Genomic DNA, 27,477 nt, shown 5'->3' with positions numbered 1-27,477 from the left:
TAAAATTCTGTGTGTGTGTGTGTGTGTGTGTGTACCTATTTCACATTTTCTAAGTGAACGTGTAGATCGTCTCCACATCTTGGCTGTTATGAATAATGTTGTGGTGAACATGGGGTGCAGATGTCGTTTCAAGATACTGAGTTCATTTCTTTGGATATGTGTCCCAGTAGTGGGATTGCTGGATCATATTATAGTTCCTTTTTAGATTTTTTGAGGAACCTCCATACTGTTTTCCATAATGGCTATAGCAATTTACAACAATGCACAAGGGTTCCCTTTTTCTCCAAGCTTGATAATACTTGTTATCTCACTTTTTGTTTTAAATAATAACCATCCTAACAGGTAAAAGGTGGCAGCTCACTGTTTTACTATGCATTTTCCTGAAGGTCAGGGATGCTCATATATCTGTTGGTCATTTGTATGTCTTCTTTGAAAAATGTCTATTACAATATTTTGCCCATTTAAAAAAACAGGTTATTTTCCTGCTATTGAGTTGTGAGTCCCTTATATATTTTGGGTATGAACCCCTTATCATGGTTTATAATCCCTAATGTATGGTTTGCAAATATTTTCTCTTATTTCATAAGTTCCTTTTTCATTTTGTTATTTCCTTTGCTCTGCAGAAGATTTTAGTTTGACATAGCCCCATTTATTTATTTTTGCTCTTGTTGCTTGTGTTTCTGGTGTCATATAAAAAACATCACTGCAGAGACCAATGTTAAGAAGCTTTTTTCCCCTATAATTTCCTTTAGAAGTTAATAGTTTGAGGTTTTACTTTTAAGTCTACTCCTTTTTGAGTTGATTTTTGTAATGGTGTAATACAAGGGTCTAATTTTTTCTGCATGTGGCTATCTAGTTTTTTGTTTTTTTTAATGCCATTGAGAAAGAGACTATCCTTTTCCCACTATGTATTCCTGACATCCTTTTCTTAGACTTGTTGACCATATTCATGTGGATTTATTTCTGTGCTTTTTATTCTGTTCCTTTAGTGTGTGTGTCTGTCTATATGCCAGTACCATTCTTGTTGGTTACTTTGTCTGACAGTTGTAATATAGTTTGAAGTCAGGAAGTGTGATGCCTTCAGTTCTTCTTTTTTTCTCAAGATTGCTTTGGCTATTCAGGTTTTTTTGTGGTTCCATATGAATTTTGACTCTCTTCTATTTCTTTGGGAAATGTCACAGAACTTTCCAAAGTGATGGCTCTAAATCTGTAGATTTCTTTGGGTAGCATGGAATGTTAACAATATTTATTACTCCAATCCATGAATATAGGATATCTTTCTGTTTGTGTCTTCCATCTTTCATCAGTGTCATATAGTTTTTAGTGTATAGGTATTTTGTCTCGTTAGTTAAATTTATTCCCAAGTATTATTGGTTTTGATGCTATTGTAAATAAAACTTTTTTTTTTTTTTTTAACAAAGTAGGCCCAAACCAAGGACTGCTTCAGGGTACACAACCAGAACTGAGATCTGCAGTCATGGTTCTGAAGGCATGAATGGTCATGTCTCCCACCAGATCCCTGGGTAGGTAGGATTGTTCCCTGACTGCAGTGGGGAGGGGCTGGAGCTGTATCACAGAAACATTTCAGGATTTCTGGGGGTGCAAAAGAGACTGTTTCCAGTCAGCTCCCAGGGCTGGTAGGACTGCTTATGGTTAGTGACTGGAAGGGGATGGAATCAGATCATGAGTTACTTCAGTGCCCATAGCCAAGACCAAGGTCTGTGGGCCTATTACTGAGGCACAGGCAGGCATGACTTCTGTGTCACTTGGCATATTGTGCCAGTGGCAAAACCAAGGTCAAATGGGGCTTCAGGCAAGTCCACAGGGGTCAGAACTGTTTCTGAGTCTAGTTAAGACCACTGTAGGGACATCAGCCCCTTGGTTTGGGCCTGCTTTATTAAAATAGACTTCTTTGGTCTTGGGCCCTTCCTTGAGTTTTCATAGTCTCCTACCTGTAAAGGCAATGTAGTCTGTGAACGCTGTCAAATAACTGTTGCCAGGGGATGATACAAGCTGGGAACCTTCTGTTCTGCTGTATTGCTGATGTCACTTCTGGCCAAAATTTAAACATTCAGTAATGGCAAAGAGGAATATGTTGTATTTAAGATATCTCATTTCATGAGATCTGCAAGAACTTTTCAACATTTCTGTTACTTCTGCTATAAACCAGTATATTCTAAAACTCATTAATATCTGTAATGCTTTAAGCTCATATCACCTCTGAGCATTTTAACTATCCTCAAAGTTATAAATAATAATATCCCCAAAGATGTATTAGAGAAGGCAATGGCACCCCACTCCTGTACTCTTGCCTGGAAAATCCCATGGACGGAGGGGCCTGGTAGGCTGAAGTCCATGGGGTCGCAAAGAGTAGGATATGACTGAGCGACTTCCCTTTCACTTTTCACTTTCATGCATTGGAGAAGGAAATGGCAACCCACTCCAGTGTTCTTGCCTGCAGAATCCCAGGGATGGGGGAGCCTCGTGGGCTGCCGTCTATGGGGTCACACAGAGTTGGACACGACTGAAGTGACTTAGCAAAGATGTATTCTCATAGAAGTTTCCAAATTATCTACTTTACTGAGTATTTGTTAGATTCAAAAATGGTATTCTATTTTATTATTGAAGTATAGTTGATTTACAATGTTGTATTCATTTCTGCTGTACAGTAAAGTGACTCATAGACACATATATACATCCTTTTTTATATTCTTTCCTATTATGGTTTATCTCAGGATATTGAATATAGTTCTCTTGCTGTACAGTCAGACCTTGTTGTTAATCTGTTCTATATGTAATAGTTTCATCTACTAACCTCAAACTCCGAGTCCATCCCTCTCCCACTCTCCCCACCCTCCACTGGCAACACAAGTCTGTTCTCTGTGTCTGTGAGTCTGTTTCTGTTTTGTAGATAGGCTGATTTGTGCCATACTTTATATTCCATGTGTGTCATATGGTGTTTGACTTTCTCTTTTGGACTGAATTCACTTAGTATGATATCTCTAGGTCCATCCATGTTGCTGCAAATGGCATTATTTCATTGTTTTTATGGCTGAGTAGTATTCCATTGTATATGTGTACCACATCTTCTTTATCCATTCAGCCATTCCGTGTCTTAGCTATTGTGAATAGTGCTGAGTGAATGTATCTTTTTGAATTATAGTTTGTCTGGATTACATGCCCAGGAGTGAAATTGCTGGATCATATGGTAATTCTATTTTTAGATTTCTGCAGAATTTCCATACTATTTTTCATAGTGACCATACCAACTTACATACACACCAGCAGTGTAGGAGGGTTCCTTTCTTTCCACACCCTCTCCAACATTTGTTATTAGACTTTTTATTTTTTTTAATTTAAATGTATTTATTTTAATTGGAGGCTAATTACTTTACAATATTGTATTGGTTTTGCCATACAAGCTGGCTATTCTGACAGGTGTGAGACGGTGTCTCTTTGTAATTTTGATTTGCATCTCTCTAATAATTAGCATCTTTTCATGTCAAAAAGGGTATTTTAAAAATAATAATCTCCTCGGGAGACACTCTCCATCCCCCTTCTGATGTCTATGTTAGAAGCTTTCTCTGTCCCTTTTTCACTTTAATAAAACTCTGTTATACAAAAGTTCTTGAGTGATCAAGCCTGGTCCCTGGTCCCGAAGTTAAATCTTCTTCTTTGGAGATCACGAATCCAACACCGTTCACTGTAAGCTATCATCTTGGGGGCTCGTCCAGGATCTTCAGGGCAAGGTAAGAATGCTCAGAGCTCTAGCCTCTGTGCTTTCTCAGTATGCATGTTTTCTGCTTTACTTTACTAACTCTACGGTGTGCTTGTGTAAATGACATGCCCTGCGTGAAGCAAGTGATGAGCCCTGCTCTGCGGTTTGGCAGTGCCACCTAATGACTGAAGGCAGCCCCCAAAAGGGGAGCCTTGTTGGGGGTTTATACTGACCTGCCAATGTCAAGAGACACACAAGGTCCCTGCTAGGGGAGCAGCCAGAAATGGGCAAAGCGTGTGGACTGAACTTTTCTTTCTTGGTTACTTGTTCCTGCTCTCTTTGACCATTCCATGATTGTGTGGGGAATTAGAACTACTAACATAATCTGTCGGGTCATAGACTTTCAAGGGACTTGTGATCCATGCTGTTATTGTGTACTTTTGCTTAGACCCCATGTATGGAAGTGCTTAGCCTTGCTAGACTAGGCGAGCCTTGCTAGAAACTTACTAGCAGCATGTATGGAGCAAGGTGGAAATCTAGCTCCAGCAGCATGTTTTGAATTGAGGAAGAGCTCTAGCTCCAGGAATGTCTCTCAGGCTAGAGGTCACTCTCTTGGCTGCCTGCCTCAGGGGCCAGCTACCTGAAAGTGAGTCTTTGTCACAGCTCCTATCTCTCCTATCTCTGTGGATAAAAGTACTACTGGTGAGCACGAGGTTTCTGAGGACATGAATCAGGAATTGCAGGATCTGTTCAGATTGGAAATGTAACAGGCTTCTTCTTTTGGTAGTGCTAGCTCTTAGCAGACCAGAGAAGGCTCTCTGATGTCCTTTGCCTCAACTCCCTAGATATATTCCTTTTGTGGAATCTGTGGAAATGAACTGGAAGAATTGGTCCTAGTAGCTGGAGGACAAAAATCACTTTTTCCTTGCTGGCCAACCCTCCACCACCTCTTTTGCCATCACATATACTGGCGTGGTGACACTCAGAAGGGACCTCTTGATTGTTGTTCATCCCTTTATGACTCACCATTTCTACTGCAGTCAGGACTGTACTCAGGAATGTGCACAGGCACAAGTAATACGGATGCTTACCCTAGTAGTACTAGCTTGGGAAACATTCCGAAAAGCTACTCTGCTTCGCCTTGAGTGGCATCAAAGAAAAGGGAAAATCAAAGAAAGGTCTCGGTGGTATGGAACTAAGTCAGTTTGGGATGTCATCAGGTCTACTCCTGGTGCATCTCCACCCCACCTCGGTGGTAGAACCGGGAGGGATGAGTAAGACACCTGCATCAGTAAGGGACAGACTAAGTCCAACCAGGGAAGGAAAGCTTCAGTGAAGAGTCTGTCTACACACCCATCTAGAGCAGGGAAGGACAATTCTGGTGGGAAAAAGCCACGGCTGTGGATGCCTCTTTTTTCTGTCTTACAGATGGGAGCTAGCAGTTCCAGAACCACTTCTTTAAAATGTATTTAAAAGAACTGGGACAAGTTTGATCCCCAGAGTTTAAAAAAGACACTCCTGATCTTCTTCTGTGATACTGAATGGCCACAGTATCCTATAGAAGTTGGGGAACTCTAACCTGTTGAAGGATCTCAATTATTACTGTTTTACAACTAGACCAGTTCGGTAGAAAACAAGAGAAATGGGTAGAAGTGACTTATGTGTTGCTCTTTATCTCTCTGTGAGACACGCCAGACTTATGTCCTATGGGTGCAGATTTGGGTGTGAAACCTTCAGCTGCCTCCTGTTCTCTTACTTTGTCCCTGTATCTGGGGCTCCCAACCGAACAGGCTGAGAATTGGGGCATCCTCCCAGAAGGGGTTACCTCAGTCTTGGTAGAATTCAAACAGTACAACTGCAGTCGAGACTATCGAGAAGATCCAAAAAGTACATAGAAGGTTTACGGGACTAACTTTACTTTATGGAACTTACTTGGAGAGATATAATGTATGTCTTGGGATAGACGCTGACTCCTAACTCGAAAACTTGAGTTTTGGGGGAAGCTACTACCTTTGGAGACGAATGGCTTGAACATGAGACAAGGGGAAAGAGGGAATGTGAAATAGCCCTCCTTCCTACTAGGAGCCAAGTGGTTCCAATAACAGAGCCACTTTGTCAGATGTATTCCTGGATTCAAGTGAACACACACGCTGAGACTTTAGACTATGCTAAGTTGTTTGACACAGAACAAGGAGAGAAGGAAACTCCTGGTAAATTCCTAGATAGATATGGGAGGCTCTCTGCAAGTTTACTGATGTTGATCTTGAAAGTGCAGGAGGAATGGTCTTAAAAGATAGATTTCTCACTCAGTTGGCTCCAGATATCTGCTGTAAGTTACAAAAATAGGCATTTGGATCAAATCAGTCTTTAGAAAAACTGTTACAGCTGGCTCAGACACTATATTATGGTAGAGAATATAAGGAGGAAAATAAGAGGCAAAAAAGAACCAGGCAAAAGACTGAAGCCTCAACAATGGCTATTAGATCTGCTCTGAAACAGCCTGAGAAGAATGCCCAGAGGAACCCAGGTGAAAGGGGATGGGCTTGCTATTACTGTGGAAAGGAGGGGAATCTCAAGTGAAGTTGCTCTCAGGGATCTAAGCCACCCCTGGCTCCATGTCTGTCTGTAAAGCACCACACTGGAGAAGAGACAGCCCTCTGAGGCATAGGCCCCAGGGGTCAGACTCAGGACAGTCAGGAGTGAAGGTTCCTGGGAGTCCCCACACAAGCTCCCATCCTAATAACACCTGAGGAACCCTGGATATTAATAACTGTGGGGGCCAATCAGTCGATTTTCTTTTGGGCACTGGGGCAACTTTCTCTGTGCTCACTGAAGCCCCTGGTCCACTTTCCTCCTGATTCACTACTGTAATGGGAATGTCAGGATGAGCCAATCGCTATTATTTCAGTCATCCTTTAAGCGTCAGCTGAGATTCTGTGCTGTTTTCTCACGAGTTTCTGAATGTGCTGGAGTCTGCCTCACCCCTTCTGGGGAGGGATATACTGAGGAAGCTCTAGGCCTCTGTTTCATGAATGTGGAGCCTGTTCTTTCTCACCCAATAATTGAACAAAATGTAAATCCTAGAGGGTGCGCTGATAGAAAAACTGTGAGTTGAGCACAAAATGCTGTTCCTGTTGTTATCAAGCTCAAACCCCTCACCTATTTTCACATTAAAAGCAGTATTGATTAAAGCCTGAAGTGTTCAGTTCAGTTCAGTTCAGTCGCTTAGTTGTGTCCAACTCTTCGTGACCCCATGAAGTGCAGCACACCAGGCCTCCCTGTCCATCACCAACTCCCAGAGTTCACTCAGACTCACGTCCATCAAGTGGGTGATGCCATCCAGCCATCTCATCCTCCGTCGTCCCTTTCTCCTCCTGCCCTCAATCCCTCCCAGCATCAGAGTCTTTTCCAATGAGTCAACTCTTTGCATGAGGTGGCCAAAGTACTGGAGTTTCAGCTTCAGCACCATTCCCTCCAATGAAATCCCAGGGCTGATCTCCTTCAGAATGGACTGGTTGGATCTCCTTGCAGTCCAAGGGACTCTCAAGAGTCTTCTCCAACACCACAGTTCAAAAGCATCAATTCTTCGGCACTCAGCCTTCTTCACAGTCCAGCTCTCACATCCATACATGACCACAGGAAAAACCATAGCCTTGACTAGATGCACCTTTGTTGGCAAAGTAATGTCTCTGCTTTTGAATGTGCTATCTAGGTTGGTCATAACTTTCCTTCCAAGGAGTAAGCGTCTTTTAATTTCACGGTTGCAGTCACCATCTGCAGTGATTTTGGAGCCCCCAAAAATAAAGTCTGACACTGTTTTCACTGTTTCCCCATCTATTTCCCATGAAGTGATGGGACCAGATGCCATGATCTTCATCTTCTGAATGTTTAAGCCAACTTTTTCACTCTCCACTTTCACTTTCATCAAGAGGCTTTTGAGTTCCTCTTCACTTTCTGCCATAAAGGTGGTGTCATCTGCATATCTGAGGTTATTGATATTTCTCCCGGCAATCTTGATTCCAGCTTGTGTTTCTTCCAGTCCAGCGTTTCTCATGATGTACTCTGCATAGAAGTTAAATAAACAGGGTGACAATATACAGCCTTGACGTACTCCTTTTCCTATTTGGAAACAGTCTGTTCCATGCCCAGTTCTAACTGTTGCTTCCTGACCTGCATATAGGTTTCTCAAGAGGCAGGTCAGGTGGTCTGGTATTCCCATCTCTTTAAGAATTTTCCACAGTATACTGTAATCCACACAGTTAAAGGCTTTGACATAGTCAATAAAGCAGAAATAGATGTTTTTCTGGAACTCTCTTGCTTTATCGATGATCCAGCAGATGTTGGCAATTTGATCTCTGGTTCTGCTGCCTTTTCTAAAACCAGCTTGAACATCAGGAAGTTCACCGTTCACGTATTGCTGAAGCCTGGCTTGGAGAATTTTGAGCATTACTTTACTAGTGTGTGAGATGAGTGCAATTGTGCAGTAGTTTGAGCATTCTTTGGCATTGCCTTTCTTTGGGATTGGAATGAAAACTGACCTTTTCCAGTCCTGTGGCCACTGCTGAGTTTTCCAAATTTGCTGGCATATTGAGTGCAGCACTTTCTCGGCATCATCTTTCAGGATTTGAAATAGCTCCACTGGAATTCCATCACCTCCACTAGCTTTGTTTGTAGTGATGCTTTCTAAGGCCCACTTGACTTCACATTCCAGGATGTCTGGCTCTAGGTGAGTGATCACACCGTCGTGATTATCTGGGTCGTGAAGATCTTTTTTGTACAGTTCTTCTGTGTATTCTTGCCACCTCTTCTTAATATCTTCTGCTTCTGTTAGGTCCATACCATTTCTGTCCTTTATCGAGCCCATCTTTGCATGAAATGTTCCTTTGTTATCTCTGATTTTCTTGAAGAGATCTCTAGTCTTTCCCATTCTGTTGTTTTCCTCAATTTCTTTGCATTAATCGCTGAAGAAGGCTTTCTTATCTCTTCTTGCTATTCTTTGGAACTCTGCATTCAGATGCTTATATCTTTCCTTTTCTCATTTGCTTTTCGCTTCTCTTCTTTTCACAGCTATTTGTAAGGCCTCCCCAGACAGCCGTTTCGCTTTTTTGCATTTCTTTTCCATGGGAATGGTCTTGATCCCTGTCTCCTGTACAATGTCACGAACCTCATTTCATAGTTCATGAGGCACTCTATCTATCAGATCTAGGCCCTTAAATCTATTTCTCACTCTACTGTAGAGTCATAAAGGATTTGATTTAGGTCATACCTGAATCGTCTAGTGGTTTTCCCTACTTTCTTCAATTTAAGTCTGAATTTGGTAATAAAGAGTTCATGATCTGAGCCACAGTCAACTCCTGGTCTTTTTTTTGTTGACTGTATAGAGCTTCTCCATCTTTGGCTGCAAAGAATATAATCAATCGGATTTCGGTGTTGACCATCTGGTGACATCCATATGTAGAGTCTTCTCTTGTGTTGTTGGAAGAGGGTATTTGCTATGACCAGTGCATTTTCTTGGCAAAACTCTATTAATCTTTGCCCTGCTTCATTCCATATTCCAAGGCCAAATTTGCCTGTTACTCCAGGTGTTTCTTGACTTCCTACTTTTGCATTCCAGTCCCCTATAATGAAAAGGACATCTTTTTTGGGTGTAAATTCTAAAAGGTCTTGTAGGTCTTCATAGAACCGTTCAACTTCAGCTTCTTCAGCGTTACTGGTTGGGGCATAGGTGTTAAGGAAGGGTTAAAACCCATCATTGAAAATTTAAAGGAGCAGGGGCTATTAATTCCCTGTAATAGTCCATGCAACACTCCTATTTTGGGTGTAAAAAAGTCAAATGATAAATGGAGACTAGTTCAAGATTTATGAAAATAAATGAGGCTATGGTTCCTTTTACTCATATGCCAAAAACAAATGGATTTTCTTGCTTACAGGTCTGGGTAGACACTTTTACTGGATGGATTGAAGCCTTTCCCTGCCATAGTGAACAGGCTAAGGAAGTTATAAAAATTTTAATCCATGAAATTATTCCCAGGTTTGGGCTGCCGCGGAGGCTCCAGAGTGACAATGGCTCCACCTTTAAAGCTGCTGTAACTCAAGGGGTGTCAAAAGCTCTAGGAATAGAATATCACTTACACTGTTCCTGGAGACTCCAATCTTTGGAAAAGGTAGAAAAAAGCTAATGACATTATTAACCCTGTATATGAGACAGCAAAAGAGACACTGATGTGTAGAACAGTCTTTTGGACTCTGTGGGAGAGGAAGAGGGTGGGATGATTTGGGAGAATGGCATTGAAACATGTATAATATCATATATGAAACAAGTCGCCAGTCCAGGTTCGATGCACGATACTGGATGCTTGGGGCTGGTGCACTGGGACGACCCAGAGGGATGGTATCAGGAGAGAGGAGGGTTCAGGATGGGGAACACATGTATACCTGTGGTGGATTCATTTCAATATTTGGCAAAACCAATACAATATTGTAAAGTTTAAAAATAAAATAAAAGAGACATCTGCATAAGCTAACTCAGGAGACACAAGACACTTGGTTTAAAGTCTTACCCGTAGCTTTAATAAGGGCTCAAACTGCCCCTAAGAAGAAGGGACTGTCTCTATGACAGACTGTTTTTGTGCACAGATATTATCATAGATCCTGAAGCCTTAAAATTAACTATGTGACTCAGCTTTTAGCTTTTCAACAGACATTTCTGGGAGATTAACTCCTGACCCAGCCTTTGAGTCAAACAAGCTGCTCTTTGAGCCAGGAACCAAGATGGACCTAAGAATCTAGGTGGGCTTGCTTCTGCTGACTCGTAAATTTCTGAGTCTGCCTCAAGACAGCGCATTTCTGTCCTGGACTCATTCCTACGCTGCATTCCACAATTGGTTTAATTTCTGGGTCTGCAGAGCACTCCCCTCATCAACTGAAGACTTCCCACAGTGGGTTTCTCCACTTCAAGGAAAGGACTTTCTTCAACTCTGAGAATACCTTCACCAACAACAATCATATGTGACACTTCTTCTTGATCTGATGACATCTAACAATCCTAAGATGGACTGATGTAACTATGGACATAATGTAACTTTTAATTTTTATATTTTAACTTTGTATAATGACTATTTTGCTGAACATAATAAGGTAAATGGGTCTAGATCTGGTGGTTTTCTACCTGATGTTTATCAAATATGGGATGAGGTCATATGGCTAACTCCTAAAAAGAGACACCTGGTATCTAATGTTCCCATATACTGGGAACAAATAGAGCCATCCCCAGAAGTTAGTTGACAACAGAATTATAATGATTGGAAACAACTGGGATTTTTGCCTCGAGAAATATACAATACAATCATGCCTGTGTTTTCCAATCCCAGTTTATGTCCTCCTTTTGCCTGGCCAGGGGCTGATTGGGACTGGATCCCTTAGTCACACTGGTTTGCTCCAAATGGGACCTACTGTGTATGTGACTCTTACCTATGGGTGTGGCTTCCTCCTGGATAGGAAGATGCACCCTAGGTCTAACTTTTACTCATGGCTTCATACTTTCAGAACTTCCAGAGAAGCCTACTAATCTGCCACACTTGAAACTCGCTGGGCAAGATCTGTATTTCACTGGTATAATTATCTGGCTACAATATTCGTTCCCTCTCTGGGTTATGCTACGAGTTGATGCTCTGATTAATTTTCAGCTCTTAATGCTGAACAAATACAAATTAGGTGGTTTTACAAAACAGATTGCAGAGTTGGACATGACTGAGCGACTTCACACTCACACACACACACAATATTAGATATTCTAACTGCTGCACAAGGAGGAACTTCTGCCATTATCCATACCTAATATGAGTACTAATTTTACTCATGTTACTAAACACATGAACAAGATGATTCAGGCTATGGATTCTCCGGAAGCCTCAGTCACCTCACTTTGGGTAATGTTAACTAGCTGCCCATGGTGGAAAACTATCTTAATCATAATAATTATGATTGTTCTGTTTTTACCATTTGCTCCCTGCATCTGTAACTGTGTAACTGCATTTGTTTCTAACCATCTGAAAGCTTTTAAGTTACAAATGATTGTCCAGGCTCCTACAAGTGCCACGGCCTCCTCCAACTATTACTTGGGGCCCCAGGATCAGAGGCCCTCCATATGAGGGTTAGGAGAATATGTTGCCTCAAAAATTTAGGGATTGTGCCCCATCACAGCAGGAAGAGGTTATGGAATGAAAATGATGCCCCTTTCCTTTGGCAACATAATTCTCCTAAAAGAAAAGGGTGAATGAAAGAGTCAATTCCTAGGCAGGTTGATAAATCTGGGGTCTCTGAGGAGGAGAAAGGGGTCTGGGGCTCTTGAAGTGGAGATAGGAGTCTGGGGATCTCAAGGAGGAGGAAAGGACAAACTTTTTTTTTTTTTTCCCTCTACATTCCTTAGTCACATAAAAGGGATTTTTTCTTTAAGCCCAGAACTGAAATCACACAACAAACAACTCGGTTTAAACTCTGTACCAGGCAGTATATAACAACAATGATTCCTGCTTGAGGACAGTTTCTCCTTCCTGAAAACCTTCTGGCTAATCCTGTTATCTTAAAATGTAAATTATGGGAGTGGGTCTGGTAACATCTTTACAACCTTGAGATATTCTTTTGATTTATTGTAATAACTCATGTCAATGGACATGAGTTTGAGTAAACTCTGGGAGTTGGTGATGGACAGAGAGGCTTGGCATACTGCAGTCCATGGGGTCGCAGAGTCAGACACGACTGAGCAACTGAACTGAACTGAATAACTAATTTAAAAAGTGTATAACTCCCTTACTAACACTAGCGAGGGGGGCACTCTCCATCCCCCTTCTGATGTCTATGTCAGAAGTCTCTGTCCCTTTTCACTTTAATAAAACTCTGCTACACACACACACACACACACAGTCTCCTCTATGCATATATAGAGTTTATTACTATTACCATTGAAAATAATCTACATTTGTTATTGGTGGTGGGATTGAGACAAAATACATATCTGACATTTTAAGATTTAGGAATGACTTCAAAAATTATTTTACTTAGATTTAAAGATAAAAAAACCAAGGCAAAGAGAAGTTAAGTTAGTTGTGAAAGTCAAAGCTATAAGGGATAAAGCAGAAATTCAAATTGATTTCTTTGTTATTTTATAGTTTGAGTGATGTGTTCTTTAGAGGTGTACTGTTTAATTTCCAAGTATTTGGAGGTATTTTTCTAAATATCTTACTGTTAATGATTTCTAATTTAATTTCATTATAGTAAGAAAACAAACTCTGTCAGATTTCAAATATTCAAAATTTTACAGAGCCTTATTTTTATTTTTGGTAATAATATCTTTTCCTGAGATCTACTTTGTCTGATATTAACATAGCTAAGCCTGACATAAAGAGAGGTTTATATATTTACTGTATGTCATATCATCTTTCTTTCATTTTCAAACTATGTCTTTTTATAGATAGCACACAGTTGAATCTTCTAATTTAATCTAGACTGACAATATCTGCCTTTGATCAATGCAAAGAAATAGAGGAAGACAATAGAATGGGAAAGACTAGAGATCTCTTCAAGAAAATTAGAGATACCAAGGGAACATTTCATGTAAAGATGGGCTCAATAAAGGACAGAAATGGTATGGATCTAACAGAAGCAGAAGATATTAAGAAGAGGTGGCAAGAATACACAGACGAACTATACCAAAAAGATCTTCACAACCCAGATAATCATGATGGTGTGATCACTCACCTAGAGCCAGGCATCTTGGAATGCGAAGTCAAGTGGGCCTTAGGAAGCATCACTATAAACAAAGCATGTGGAGGTGATGGAATTCCAGTTGAGCTATTTCAAATCCTGAAAGATGATGCTGTGAAAGTGCTGCACTCAATATGCCAGCAAATTTGGAAAACTCAGCAGTGGCCACAGGACTGGAAAAGGTCAGTTTTCATTCCAATCCCAAAGAAAGGCAATGCCAAAGAATGTTCAAACTACCACACAATTGCACTCATCTCACACGCTAGTAAAGTAATGCTCAAAATTCTCCAAGCCAGGCTTCAGCAAGGTTCACGTGAACTGTGAACTTCCAGATGTTCAAGCTGGTTTTAGAAAAGGCAGAGGAACCAGAGATCAAATTGCCAACATCCATTAGATCATTGAAAAAGTGGGAGAGTTCCAAAAAAACATCTATTTCTGCTTTATTGACTATGCAAAAACATTTGACTGTGTGCATCACCACAAACTGTGTAAAATTCTTAAAGAGATGGGAATACAAGACCACCTGACCTGCCTCCTGAGAAATCTGTATGCAGGTCAAGAAGCAACAGTTAGAACTGGACATGGAACAACACACTGGTTCCAAATTGGGAAAGGAGTACGTCAAGGCTGTATATTGTCACCCTGCTTATTTAACTTATATGCAGAGTACATCATGATAAAATGTATCCAAAATTGCCAGGAGAAATATCAATAACCTCAGATATGCAGATGACACCAACCTTATGGCAGAAAGTGAAGAAGAACTAAAGACCCTCTTGATGAAAGTGAAAGAGGAGAGTGAAAAAGTTGGCTTAAAAATCAACATTCAGAAAACTAAGTCATGGCATCTGGTTCCATCTCTTCATGGCAAATAGATGGGGCAACAGTGGAAAACAGTGACAGATTTTATTTTGGGGGGTTCCAAAGTTACTGCAGATGGTGACTGCAGCCATGAAATTAAAAGACGGTTGCTCCTTGGAAGAAAAGCTATGACCAATCTAGACAGCATATTAAAAAGCAGAGACATTACTTTGTCAACAAAGGTCCGTCTAGTCAAAGCTATGGTTTTTGTGGTAGTCATGTATGGATGTGAAAGTTGGATTATAAAGAAATCTGAGTGCCAAAGAATCAATACTTTTAAACTGTGGTGTTGGAGAAGAGTCTTCAGAGTCTCCTGGACTGCAAGGAGATCCAACCATTCCATCCTAAAGGAAATCAATCCTGAATATTCATTGGATGCTGAAGCTGAAACTCCAATACTTTGGTCACCTGATGCAAAGAACTGACTCATTTGAAAAGATCCTGATGCTGGGAAAGACTGAAGGCACAAGAAGGGGAAAACAGAGGATGAGATGGTTGGATGGCATCACTGACTCAAAGGACATGAGTTTGAGTAAACTCCAGGAGTTGGTGATGGATAGAGAGGCCGGGAGTGCTGCAGTATATGGGGTCACAAAGAACCAGACATGACTGAGCGACTGAACTGAACTGAATTGAGCTGAATTGGAATGTTTAGTCAATTGGTTTAATATGTTTAATGTAATTACTAATGATATGGTTTAACCTTAGAGTATTGATGTTATCTTCTATTGTTTAATTCATTATTTGTTTTTCTTTTCCTCTTTTCTTGACTTATTTTCAATTTATTAAATATTGTTTAGTATATAATCTTAGTTCATTATTGGTTTCCTAGCTATACTTTTTAATATTTTTAATGATACTCTAGGGATTATAACATGCATTTTTAACTTAACCCAAGCGTCTTAAGAGTTAATACTGTTGTTAACTCTTATAAAAAGTTACTATTATTACCTCATGTAAAAAAAGAAACAAAAACAAAATACTTTAGTACTTAAATTCCATTTGTGCCTCCTCCCATAGGTTTTTGTGATATTATAGTCAAATATCTCACATCAAAATATGTAATCTTACTATTTATTAATTTTACTCTAGATAATATAATAAAATGCTGTTTTCTCCCTTAAATAGTCATTCATGTTTAAATAAATTTTGAGAAGAAAAATATTGTTTAAGTTTACTCATTTATTTATACTTCCTGGTGCTTTCATTCCCTTTTGTAGATCTAAATTTAAATCTACTGTCATTTATTTCAGCTTATGCCTTACCATTTTTCAAAGTGAAGATCTGCTCCATTAATTTTTAAACTTTTATATAAAAATGTTCTTATCTCACTCTCATTTTGAAGAATTTTTTTGTTGAATTCTGATTTGACATCATTTTTCTTTCAGCACTTTAAGCTTCCTCTTTTATTGTATTTTGGCCCCCATATTTCTGATTAAATGTTACCTGTTATTTGTATCATTGTCCTTTGTGAATAATGTGTTGTTATCCTTTGTCTGCCTTTAATATTTTCTCTCCATCTTGGGTTTTCAAAACTCTGATGTTCCTAGATATGGTTCGGTTTATATTTATTTTAGTTGGGGCTAAATGTGTCTTACTCTTTTTTAAACCAAATTTGGAAAAATTCCAATAACTACTTTTTAATGCCCTTTCCTCTCTCTTTTCTCTTTGAAACAGTTACATGTAGCTCAGTTCAGTTCAGTTCATTTCAGTCACTCAGTTGTGTCTGACTCTTTTACTACCCCATGGCCTGCAGCACGCCAGGCTTCCCTGTCTGTCACCAACTCCTATAGCTTCCAGAAATTCATGTCCATTGAGTCAGTGATGCCATCCAACCATCTCATCCTCTGTCATACCCTTCTCCTCCTGCCTTCAATATTTGCCAGTATCAGGCTCTTTTCCAGTGAGTCAGTTCTTCACATCAGGTGATCAAAGTATTGGAGTTTCAGCTTCAGCATCAATCCTTCCAATGAATATTCAGGACTGATTTCCTTTAGGATGGACTGGTTGGATCTCCTTGCAGTCAGGAGACTCTCAAGACTCTTCTCTAACACCACAGTTCAAAATTCTTTGGCTCTCAGCTTTATAGTCCAACTCTCACATCCATACATGACTACTGGAAAAACCATGTAGGTAGATGACTTGTTACTGTGTTTGAGAATAAGTCACTGAAGCGTTAGTTAATTTTTTAAAATATCTTAAATGATACTGTGTGTTCATATTGGGTAATTGCTATTGATTTGTCTTCAAGTTCACTAAACCTTTCTTTAGTACTAAATCTTCAATCTGATGTTAAAGTCAATCTGTATATTTTTATTTTAGATATTAATAGTTCATTAATCCATGGTAAAATCTCCATTTGTTTCTTTTCTATAGTTTCTATTTTTGTGTGTGTTGAGATTCTCAATTCTTCGCTTATTATGGCCATCTTTGCCTCAAGATCCTTGAACCTATTTTTTACAGCTTCTTTAAAATCTTTTTCTACCAATTTGGAGAAGGCAATGGCAACCCACTCCAGTACTCTTGCCTGGAAAATCCCATGGATGGAGGAGCCTGATAGGCTGCAGTCCATGGGGTTGCTAAGAGTCGGCATGACTGAGCAGCTTCACTTTGACTTTTCACTTTCATGCATTGGAGAAGGAAATGGCAACCCACTCCAGTATTCTTGCCTGGAGAATCCCAGGGACGGCAGAGCCTGGTGGGCTGCCATCTATAGGGTCGCACAGAGTTGGACACAACTGAAGCGACTTAGCAGCTTAGCAGCTACCAGTTCCAACATGTGGGTCATCTTGGGGTCTGATTCTATGGACTATTTATTTTCTTAAATATGAGTCTCATTTTCCTATTTCTTTGAATGTGTAGTAATTTTTAGTTTTATGCTAAACATTTTGGATAAAACCTTCTAAGGAATTGAGACTATGACATCATCACTGCAAACCTGTAGAATTTTTTTCTTATCAGGCAGTTAAATGGCAAATACTCTTGTTCTTGTCAGGTGTGGTTTTTCAGATAGGTCAATTTTGCCTTTGAGCTTAATTCTAAGGTATGATTCTTTCTGGAGGTCATGGTCCTAAGTCTTAAAGCATTGTCTTTCAGGAATTTTAGCTGAATGCCTGAGGTACTCAGTGAGCTCTCTTAACACTGGTTCTTCAGTATCTCCTATCATTGCAGGTCCTCTGGTATTTTCACTTATTACTTGGTCCTGCAGCAGGCAGTCTCTGCTACATGAAGTCTTACTTTTCATATTGGTCAAGAACCTGCAGCAAATCCTCATGCAGTCTTCTACCTGTAACCCCCTCACATATCTATTTCTCCTTCAGTCACCTGCTCTGTAAATTACAGGGTTTTTTAGAAGCCTGATATTCTAATATCTGATATTCTAAGATACTTTGTTTTCTTGGGCCCCAAAGTCACTACAGATGGTTACTACAGCCATGAAAATAAAAGACACTTGCTCATTGGAAGAAAAGCTATGACTAACCTAGACAGCATACTAAAAACCAGAGACATCACTTTGCGAACAAAGGTCCATCTCATCAAAGCTATGGTTTTTCCAGTAGTCATGTATGGATGTGAAAGTTGGACTATAAAGAAACCTGAGCATGAAATTGATGCTTTTGAACTGTGGTGTTGGAGAAGACTCTTGAGAGTCCCTTGGACTGCAAGGAGATCCAACCAGTCAATCCTAAAGGAAATCAATCCTGAATATTCATTGGAAAGACTGATGCTGAAGCTGAAACTCCAATACTTTGGAGTTTTGCACTTGATGTGAAGAACTGACTCACTGGAAAAGACCCTGATGCAGGGAAAGATTGAAGGCAGGAGGAGAAGGGGACAACAGAGCATGAGATGGTTGGATGGCATCACCAACTCGATGGACATGAGTTGAGCAAGCTCCAGAAGTTGGTGACGGTCAGGGAAGCCTGGCGTGCTGCAGTCCATGGGGTTGAAAAGAGTCCAACAGGACCGAGTGACTGAACTGAACTGATATTCTAATTTCTGCTTCCTCAGCTCATTGAGATTGAAGTTTAATTCCCTGAGTTTGGTCAGGAAAACCATGGTAGCCACCGTGTATACTACCCTTCTGTCAAGGATCAAAGTCCTGCTGTGACCGTTTTCCAGTGCCTAAAAAGAATTGTTTCATATATTTTGCCTAGTTTTTTACTTATTTATAGCAGAAAGGCAGGTCCTTTTATACCAGTAACTCTGTCATGGCTGGAATAAAGAATCCATAGGTTTCTGTTTAATTTTCACAAAACCTTGTGGGATGTAGTTTGTGAAGTAGGTACAGTTATTATAACCCAATTTTATGGAGAATTAAACTCAGATGAACTGGTGAGTAGGGGAATCACATTTAAAACCTGGGCAGTCAGATTCAGACTCCATGAATCTGATTTAATAAATGATGCTGCTTCTGCAATGTGAAATTATATTTACTATCTTTGTTGCATTTATCACACTCTTTTTTCTCATATTTATTGATACTTGTTTTTTAAACTTTGCTACCTCTTCTAATGTGTACAAAGAACACAATCCTGTTTACAACTGCTACCCCACTGCCTAGCACAGGCTCTTGGTTAGCATTCAATAAATATTTGTTGAATGAATGAACATAGATGAGAGAATTATAAAACAATTTTGAAAAGAGGCTTTTTTCTACATTTTGCTATTTTCGACTTCATCTTGTCTGCCACCTAGTGGCATCAAAATTCTACAGCATAGTATGGCTAAGGAAACTCAAATGGGGGCTCTGTATCAACCTAGAGGGGTGGGATGGGGAAAGAGATGGGAGGGAAGTTCAAAAGGGATGAGATATATGTATACCTATGGCTGGTTTATATGAGGTTTGACAGAAAACAATAAAATTCTGTAATTATCCTTCAATAAAAAAATAATTTTTTAAAAAGGCCAAAAAAAAAAATTCTACAGCATAAACAATATCAGTCTAAAGATGGGAAATAGGCAAAAAAGGTGATATGTATTATTAGAATCTTTAGAATTATACACATCAACATATAATTATATGAGAAGAAAGAGTTATAGCAGGATTTCCATTCTTGATAAGATAGCAGTAATTAGAAATCAGTCTCAGGAATGATCAAGACACCACTGACAAACAATGACAGTAGTTTGATGAAGTGAGCACAGAGTTGATATGTTCGATTGGCGAGTGTAGGCATTACTTTGGTTTGAAGTTAAAAAAAAAAATGACATCGAAATATGGTGCTTTGCATATGTTATTTAAAAAAGAAAAACTTACTAATAGTTGTTTCTAAAGCCTTTGTTGTCTTCCCTGTGTCTCAGACGGTAAAAGAATCTGCCTGCAATGAAGGAGACCAGGGTTCAATCCCTGATGGAGAAGATCACCTGGAGAAGGGAATTGTAACCTGCTTTGGTATTCTTGCCTGGGAAATCCCATGGACAGAGGAACATGGCAAGCTACAGTCCTTGAGGTCACAAAGGGTTGGACATGACTGAATGACAAACACTTCCACTTTTTTTCAAAGCCTTTGTATTACTTATTAGCATATTTTAAATGGCAATACTCAGCTAATTAATTTCAAAATGTATCTTTGTTGACCCTAAAACCATACAGTTATGGTTCTTGTAGTCTTCTACATGACAAAACAATATGCACTTATTTTTATCAAAAGCAAAACTACATGATGGTTTTCAAGCTAATTTCTGTATTAACACATCTAAAGATATGCAGTAGGCCTCACAATTTACATAAAATTAAAGAAAGGATGCTTCAGGAATGCAAATAAATGCAAAAGGAATCTTTTAATTTTGATCCATGATTAGTATCAACCATCACAGTGTGGTAATAATACAAAAGAAAGATTCTACATTCAGTGTATAACTAATGGTTATAAGCTATTTATACACTGAATATCCTGATTATTTATTTTGAGAAATATATTTATGTTTCAGATTCTATTTTAAAAATCTGAGATCTTTAAAAACATTTTAATATTAGAATCATATGTACTGATTTCTGTAGTTCTGCAATATGACAAGCCTAGAAAAATGATTTATTTCACTTAGTGCATAATTAATTGTATGAATTCACTATTTAACCTCTATTGATTTCCATTTCTTAGTTAATGTTCAACTTAGAAGCAAAAATTATTTTACAATAGAATAAAAAGGATACAGAAGTTAATCCTAGCATAATAGGGAAGATCATTTTACTTTTCATCTTTATATTGTATACCCTCCCCTCAGTAATTTTCAAGGACTTGAAAGGGCACTCTTAGTTTTAAAACAAAAGTTTCAAAGTCTAAATAGTGAACCAATTGAAATTAATCCTTGCATCCTTAGGAACCATAGCATTTTATTGTTTCTTATAGTACTATTTTGATTAATGTTCATTAAGTTATTTTTATAAACTGAATTGAATTTTGGCATGATCATGCCATTTAAAATTTTTTTGTGATTATAAAAATGATTTGAAAATCCATCAAACCATTCTAATATCCAGGAGACATTTTGATTAATATGTAGGCAATGTTAAAGGCACTTTATATGTGTAGTGAAAACCATGGACAAGGTGATAAATAATTACTTTCAGGTGCATCTCAATTCATTATTGTTTACATATGCCTGTAGCTTTTCTGGGCTATTCCCAATTTCAAATATTTTATTATGCTTACAAGTCACCTAAGTGGCTCAGAAATTCCAATATTTTAACATACTGAAGTATACATTACATTTCCAATATTGGCCCTTTCAAATGGAAATGAAATGAAATTCTTCCAATGTAACCATATGTCCTGATATTGGGTTTGGAAACTATGGTTGCATAAGGTGTTTCCAGAAAATATAGAGTCAAATTTTCTTTGGTATCAAAGAGAATCTGTGTTTAGGTTCTGCAGTTTATTTAAACCAAAAAGTTTCTCTCCAGCAGGTTATCTTAGAAATTTCAAAGTGATTTTGTTGTCAGCAGGTCCTTGATGTCAAACTTAAGCCTGTAAGTTTGAGGTCTCCATAGAGCTGTTAAGAACATCTGATGGAACTTCTCTATCATTGTGGATATAGAGTTATAAATGAGTTTTAGCACGTTGGCAGATCTCCTGCTCACATAATGAGTCTTAATACAATTGATGGTTATGTTTCTTACTGGTTATTAACAGGGAAGGCATTATGTTTTCATGTTATTAGTTTTGTTATTTGTGTCCAAAAGAAATCCAGGATGTATGAGCTCAGAGAATGAACAAGACTAAAGTTTTAGGTAAATTGCTCTAAATTAGGCAAGGAGGTATAGAGGCGTCATAATTCTAAGAAAAGAGCTATTTAAAAGATGTAACATAATCACTTTATCTTTGCGGTAGATTAAACTGAATACTGCCCATGATAAGATCAAGGCCTTTAGGGAACAAGACATAGGAGAGGACATTTTTATAGAAAAAGAGATAGGGCTGGGTAACCTTGAGGATTCTAGGAAACCAAAAGCTAACACAGAGTTCTGAAGAGGATAGAAATATATAAACGAAATCTTTAAGGACAATGATAAAAAGGTGATTCATACCTTTGGACAGCTGTCGCACTTGCCCCTTCATAACATCCTTTGAATCAGTTATGTTATCACCAAATAAGCCATAAACCTTGGTGTCTTTGCTCATGGTTCATAGCTGGAATTTCTTTCTACCATTCTTTGTATCTCAGTCAGTTTTGGAAATCTTTCTCATCCTTCTCACCCCTTACTTAACTTTATTCGATCCCTCCTTTGTTCCTGCAGTCATTTGCTACTGCAGTTGCCTGCCTTTTTATTTTGTCCGCTTTATGATAGTTAATTATGGGTTTATTTCTTTCCTTAGGTTTTGAGATGCCCTTTGTGATCTCTATGACGAGGATAGGATGATTGTCTAGCTTAACGTAAATTAAGTAATAAAGAGATGGTTTAATTTTGTGATTACATTTCAATGGAATCTAAGTTAATCCTACAAGCTCACATTATACCCTCTGCTTGCATGGATAGTACTTACTTGCAGTTATTAACCCTTCATTTTACCTGTGCGCATGATTCAGGGCAAGGTCGGGTTTCCTCATTCGCAGATAGCATGCAACAAGCTTTGTCTCAATGAAACTTGCCACACTAGCTATATCTTCAGCAGATGCTTCAAATGGTTTTCCCAGAACTGCCCCTTTGCTGCAAAGCTTTAAAAGAAAAATAAATACAGTGCTTTAAATTTTCTAATCATCTTGACAAATAATTGATCTTTTAAATAAACAAAACATAATATATACACACACTTTTCCAAACAAGTAAAATATTAACATTTTGATTGTAAATTAAATAACTTATTCCTGTTCACTATTAAGTGACTATAAGTAACACATTTTATTATAAAATGCTTCCTGTAAAATATTTTTAAAGTATGATATATTTTAAAGGGGTGTCATTAGCTAAGAATATCTATTTTAAAAATAAAGCACACAATAAGCAAAGATATTAACAGAAAATCAGGTATAAATCATATTAAATACCAGTGCTTTTATGAAAACCCAGCTAAGCAATAATGTAGCACACTATCAGGTTTGATTTAATATAATAAGGGTATCGGAAGTAAACTCCTAGGAGCCATTAACATGATTGGTGATTAATTTGAGTCTGAATCATATTCTCTAGGATGTTATTGAAAGAAAAGAAGTGAAAATTTATTAGAATTTATTGGCAGAGGCCACAGTATCTGAAAAACATGGCAGGAATGTGGAATTCTTAATAAAAATTCCAGGAAGTCAATGGTTTCTGAGCACCATAGATAAACTGCAGAGGAAGAAAATAATTAATTTTGGGGAGAGAACCCCAAACATTAAGAAGTATCAATAATATGACAAGGATAGATTGGTACTTTTTTCTCCCCCTTAGAGTTTTCTACTGTTCCGTAGAATCAAGGCTGGTGGGGGAGGACAGACTCCACCACCACTTAGTGACCTTAGTCAGAATATCTGCTTCTTTGCTATTTTTATATATTTGCTATTGCTATTTGCTATTTTTATCTCCTGTATGCTTTTCTCACCAGGGATAGTAATATTTGAGGATTAGTACCTATTTGTATATATCTCCGTGTAAGATTTCTTGTATTCTAAATCCTGTTTTTTAAAAAATGTTATTTAAACTAATTTTCTTTTATAGATTAAGTTGAGGTTGCCTTGCCATTTATGTTAACATTATTGTCTATTTTTTAAAGTGCAAATAGGTTGAGAATGGGTTTATTCTGTTCTAAAATGTGTTTCTCTTCTTAATTTTATCCAACAACTATAAGCTGAAGGAAAATCTAGATGTTTTACATCCTTTGTTTGAACTGGTAGTTACCTGGTACTACCTAGATATTCTGTCAACTATAATAATTCATATCATTTTAAAAAGTCTTTTCCAATTTGATGGGATACATTTTTTACTACATATATTCAGTCAATAATTATTTATTAATTGCTAGTAATCGTCAGACAAAAAATACTACCCTTACATTTTAATTTGGTCTAATTAAATTGGTTTTATTTAATAGGTCTTTTTAATAAATTTTGGCTATTTTTAATTCTGTGTAAATTCCTATTTTTGCATTCCTTGCCTATTTCCATTGATGTTTTAATCTTTTTCTTATTATGAGAGCTCTTTATAATCTAGTATTCATTTTCCCATACAACTATGTACACAGAATCAGACATAAAGGTTTTTCCCCCTCTAACTGCCCTTCATAAAAGAGTCAACTTCTATCCATGTATCCTCAGAATACATTTCTCAATTATTTGGCAAGTTGGGGGAACAAAGACTTTTATGGAAGATACAAAGTATTTGTAAATGACCTTAGTCAAGGCTGTTTCCATGCTTTATAAAGATTACCTGATAAAATTCATAATAAAAGAGACAAAGTATTTAACAGTGATTTAGTAACTATTCCTGAGAGTATGCCCTCACAAATGTCAGTGTGGTTGTAAACAGACTTTAAAATACAGTTTAAGAAAGTGTTATAGTTTGAACATGATAGCTTGAGACAGCAACTCTCCTCTTCTACCAGTTTGATCCTATATGACCCTGGGATACCTAAAATAATGGTTGTTTAGGAAGAAAAAATGTTTTTGGATAACACAGCTTTTTATAAAGTCAGTGGAAAACAACATAAGTAGAAATTATGTAGTATCATTTGTTAGCATATCATTGTATTAAAGTTCTAGACTTTCTTGAGTAGTTTTATCCTTTAAATTAAATCAGCATATTTCCCCCAAATCTTAAATGCTCAAACCTCATGGATTTTTTTCACATAAAATCTTGGGCTTCCCTGGTGGCTCAGACGGCAAAGAATTCACCTGTAATGCAGGAGACCTAGGTTCGATCCCTGGGTCAGAAAGATCCCCTGGAGAAGGGAATGGCTACCCACTCCAGTATTCTTGCCTGGAGAATTCCAGGGACAGAGAAGCCTGTTTGTTTAAAATCTTAAACATAAAAGAAACAAGCCCCACCTTGTATATGTCCTTTGCCCCTTCCTCCTCTTTGTTCATATCAGGTGTGATAGAGCAGATATAGCTCCTTTCTCAGGCATACTTTTTGTAGGATGAATACAGGGGCCATTAGGGTAGTAACTTCCACAAGGACATTCAGATTCTACATGGCAAGAGGAAACTGACCTTCAAGTTTAATAACATTAAGACTTTGTCTGTGAACATTGAAAGAAAGTGAAAAATAAGCTCCTGATCTAATGTTTGCTATAGTCTCTACTTCTATGAGTTTCAAGGCCAAAAAAAGGAATAAAATGATAAATCTTAATGCTCCAGAGTGCATACTTTATGAAACCAAACTGTAAGCAAGGAAAGACAATAATAATTTTTCAGTTCACATTAAAATGGAAAAACACGCAGCCTGTATATTTGTGGTGATCGTGATTTATCAATCAAGTACTATAAGATACAGAACTTTCTGATTTTATCAAAGGTTACCTTATTTGTTTGCCAGAGTGATGTGTCTTTGAAATAAGCTTTGCAGTAAGGCAAATTGTTACAAATATGTTGATGTTAAAGGTAGAAGTATAGTAAATATAGACAAAGTACGGGTATCAGGATTATAAAGGACATTTCAGATATTTTGTTGAATTTTAAAATTTCAGGTAGTCATTTGTGAAGACTAACAAGTGAATTCTCTAGAAGATGAAGGACTTTAATATGAGATGTATTTATTTGCATGCAGGAAGGGTGACTTATTTCAAGTTGCATTTGTCTAAAGCTATACACTTTGGCTTTTTGTGAAAAAAGTCGTGGAAACAAGTTAATAAAAAGTTTTAAACTACCTAATATAGTAAATTAATGAGAAGACTTTGAATTAGAAAACAAAAATTAGGTGTGAAATTTTTGTTTTAAAAAGAAGCATGGACAAGTTAAAAGCATAATTTTTTAGGAAAAATGAAGTAAAAACTCTTATGGGTATAGTTGTTGTTTTCATGAGAAACTGGATATTAAAATTTCAAAATGTAATAGAAAATTTCAGTAGTAAATTAAAATCACAGGCTAAAATTTTAATTAAAAATACATACTTTACAAAATATATTTGATAGTTTTATGAAAATAGCCTGATAATACTTCAGTTATAAAAAGTTATTAAAAGTTTATAAAAAGTTATAAAACCTTTTTCTAAGGTATTTCAAAGTTGTTTTAAGAAATAAATATCAAACCTATTTTCAGAAATTGTGGTACAATGGAATTTCAAAGTTTGTTTTAAAACACAGATAAAAATAACAGAAAGTCCAATAATAGCAGAAAAAACCAAGATTAAATATTATGTTATGGGTCCCATTCTTAAAAATACAACTACGCATTTTTCTTTAATTAGTATCGTCATTAGTAAGATTGATTTTGCTAAAAGATTCTCACTTAATAGAATATTGTATGATGACTGTTTGCCCACCATACTCGACATAATTTTGACTGATCCTTGCAGATCTAGGAAAGAACAATAAATTTTTAAAAATGAGGCATTATTTTAGCTATCAATTATCTACAAATTACAGTATATATCATTCAATTGGAAATTTTTTAAGCTATTTAATTGTCCAGGAAATTATCAAAAGAAAAAAAAAGATGGAGAGTAAGCTACCCATAACTCTATTGCCACGTCTAATTGCCATTAATTTCTTGCATATTTCCTAACATAATTTTCATATTTCTATAATAAATTATAATTGTAGTTAATAGTCCCATCTTTTTAAATAGTTTTATTTTTATGTTTTTAATTAAAATCTAAAACATTACTCACATTATAATTATAGTTGGATATTTTGATATTCTTACTCTCAGCAAGTGATAGAAATATTAGAAAGTAAGTCAGCAAGGATCCTGATGATTTGCACAACATCATTAACCAATCGAATGTAGTCAACATATTTTGCTCAGCTGCCCTGGAAAATCACTGAAAATTCAACAGTTAAAAAAAAAAAAAGAATCCAGTTGGAAAGTGAGAAAGACATGAATGGAGTTTTCTCTGAAGAGAACATGCCAATGTTGAATAGGCTCATAAAAAGATGTTCAACGTGTTTATTGTTTGACATCATTAGCCATCAAAGAAATTTAATTTAAAACTACAGTGAGATATCACCTAGTAGAATGGCTAAAAAGTAGTAATTACATCAAAATGGTGACGAGTTGGATCACTCACACTTTGCTGATGGGAATATAAAATGGTACAGCCAGTGATGAAAACAGTATGGCAGTTGCTTAATAAACTAAATATGTGACTACTGTACAACTCAACAAGTACACACTGGGCACTTATCCCAGAGAAATGAAGACTTCAGTTCACAGAGAAATCCATACGTAAATAATGTTTATAGCAGAAAGAGAACCAGAGAGCTCACTCAGAGTCTCCTTTTTTTTTGGGGGGGGGTCTCTTTTATAAGGGAAAAAATCCTCTTCAAGAGGGCTCCACCTTCAAGACACCTAATCACTTCCCAAAGTCCCCACCTCCAAATACCATCACATATGGGATTCAGATCAGATCAGATCAGTCGCTCAGTCGTGTCCGACTTTTTGCAACCCCATGAATCTCAGCACACCAGGCCTCCCTGTCCATCACCAACTCCCGGAATTCACTGAGACTCACGTCCATCGAATCAGTGATGCCATCCAGCCATCCCATCCTCTGTCGT

General features: G+C 37.5%; 1 protein-coding gene across 3 annotated transcripts in view; it reads right to left on the bottom strand.

Annotated features, from left to right (window-relative positions):
- The window catches only part of SPATA16 (spermatogenesis associated 16), a 275,661-nt gene that overhangs the window by 177,030 nt on the left and 71,154 nt on the right, over positions 1-27,477 (bottom strand). For all 3 annotated transcript variants that reach the window (XM_061415522.1, XM_061415539.1, XM_061415531.1), the window contains exon 3: positions 22,356-22,501. In XM_061415522.1, the coding sequence (XP_061271506.1) occupies positions 22,356-22,501 (146 nt within the window). The remainder of the gene's footprint in view (positions 1-22,355; positions 22,502-27,477) is intronic.

This window comes from Bos javanicus, chromosome 1, assembly GCF_032452875.1.
Source record: "Bos javanicus breed banteng chromosome 1, ARS-OSU_banteng_1.0, whole genome shotgun sequence".
In the NCBI taxonomy this organism is placed as follows: domain Eukaryota; kingdom Metazoa; phylum Chordata; class Mammalia; order Artiodactyla; family Bovidae; genus Bos; species Bos javanicus.
This window is presented reverse-complemented; position numbering and strand designations above follow the sequence as displayed.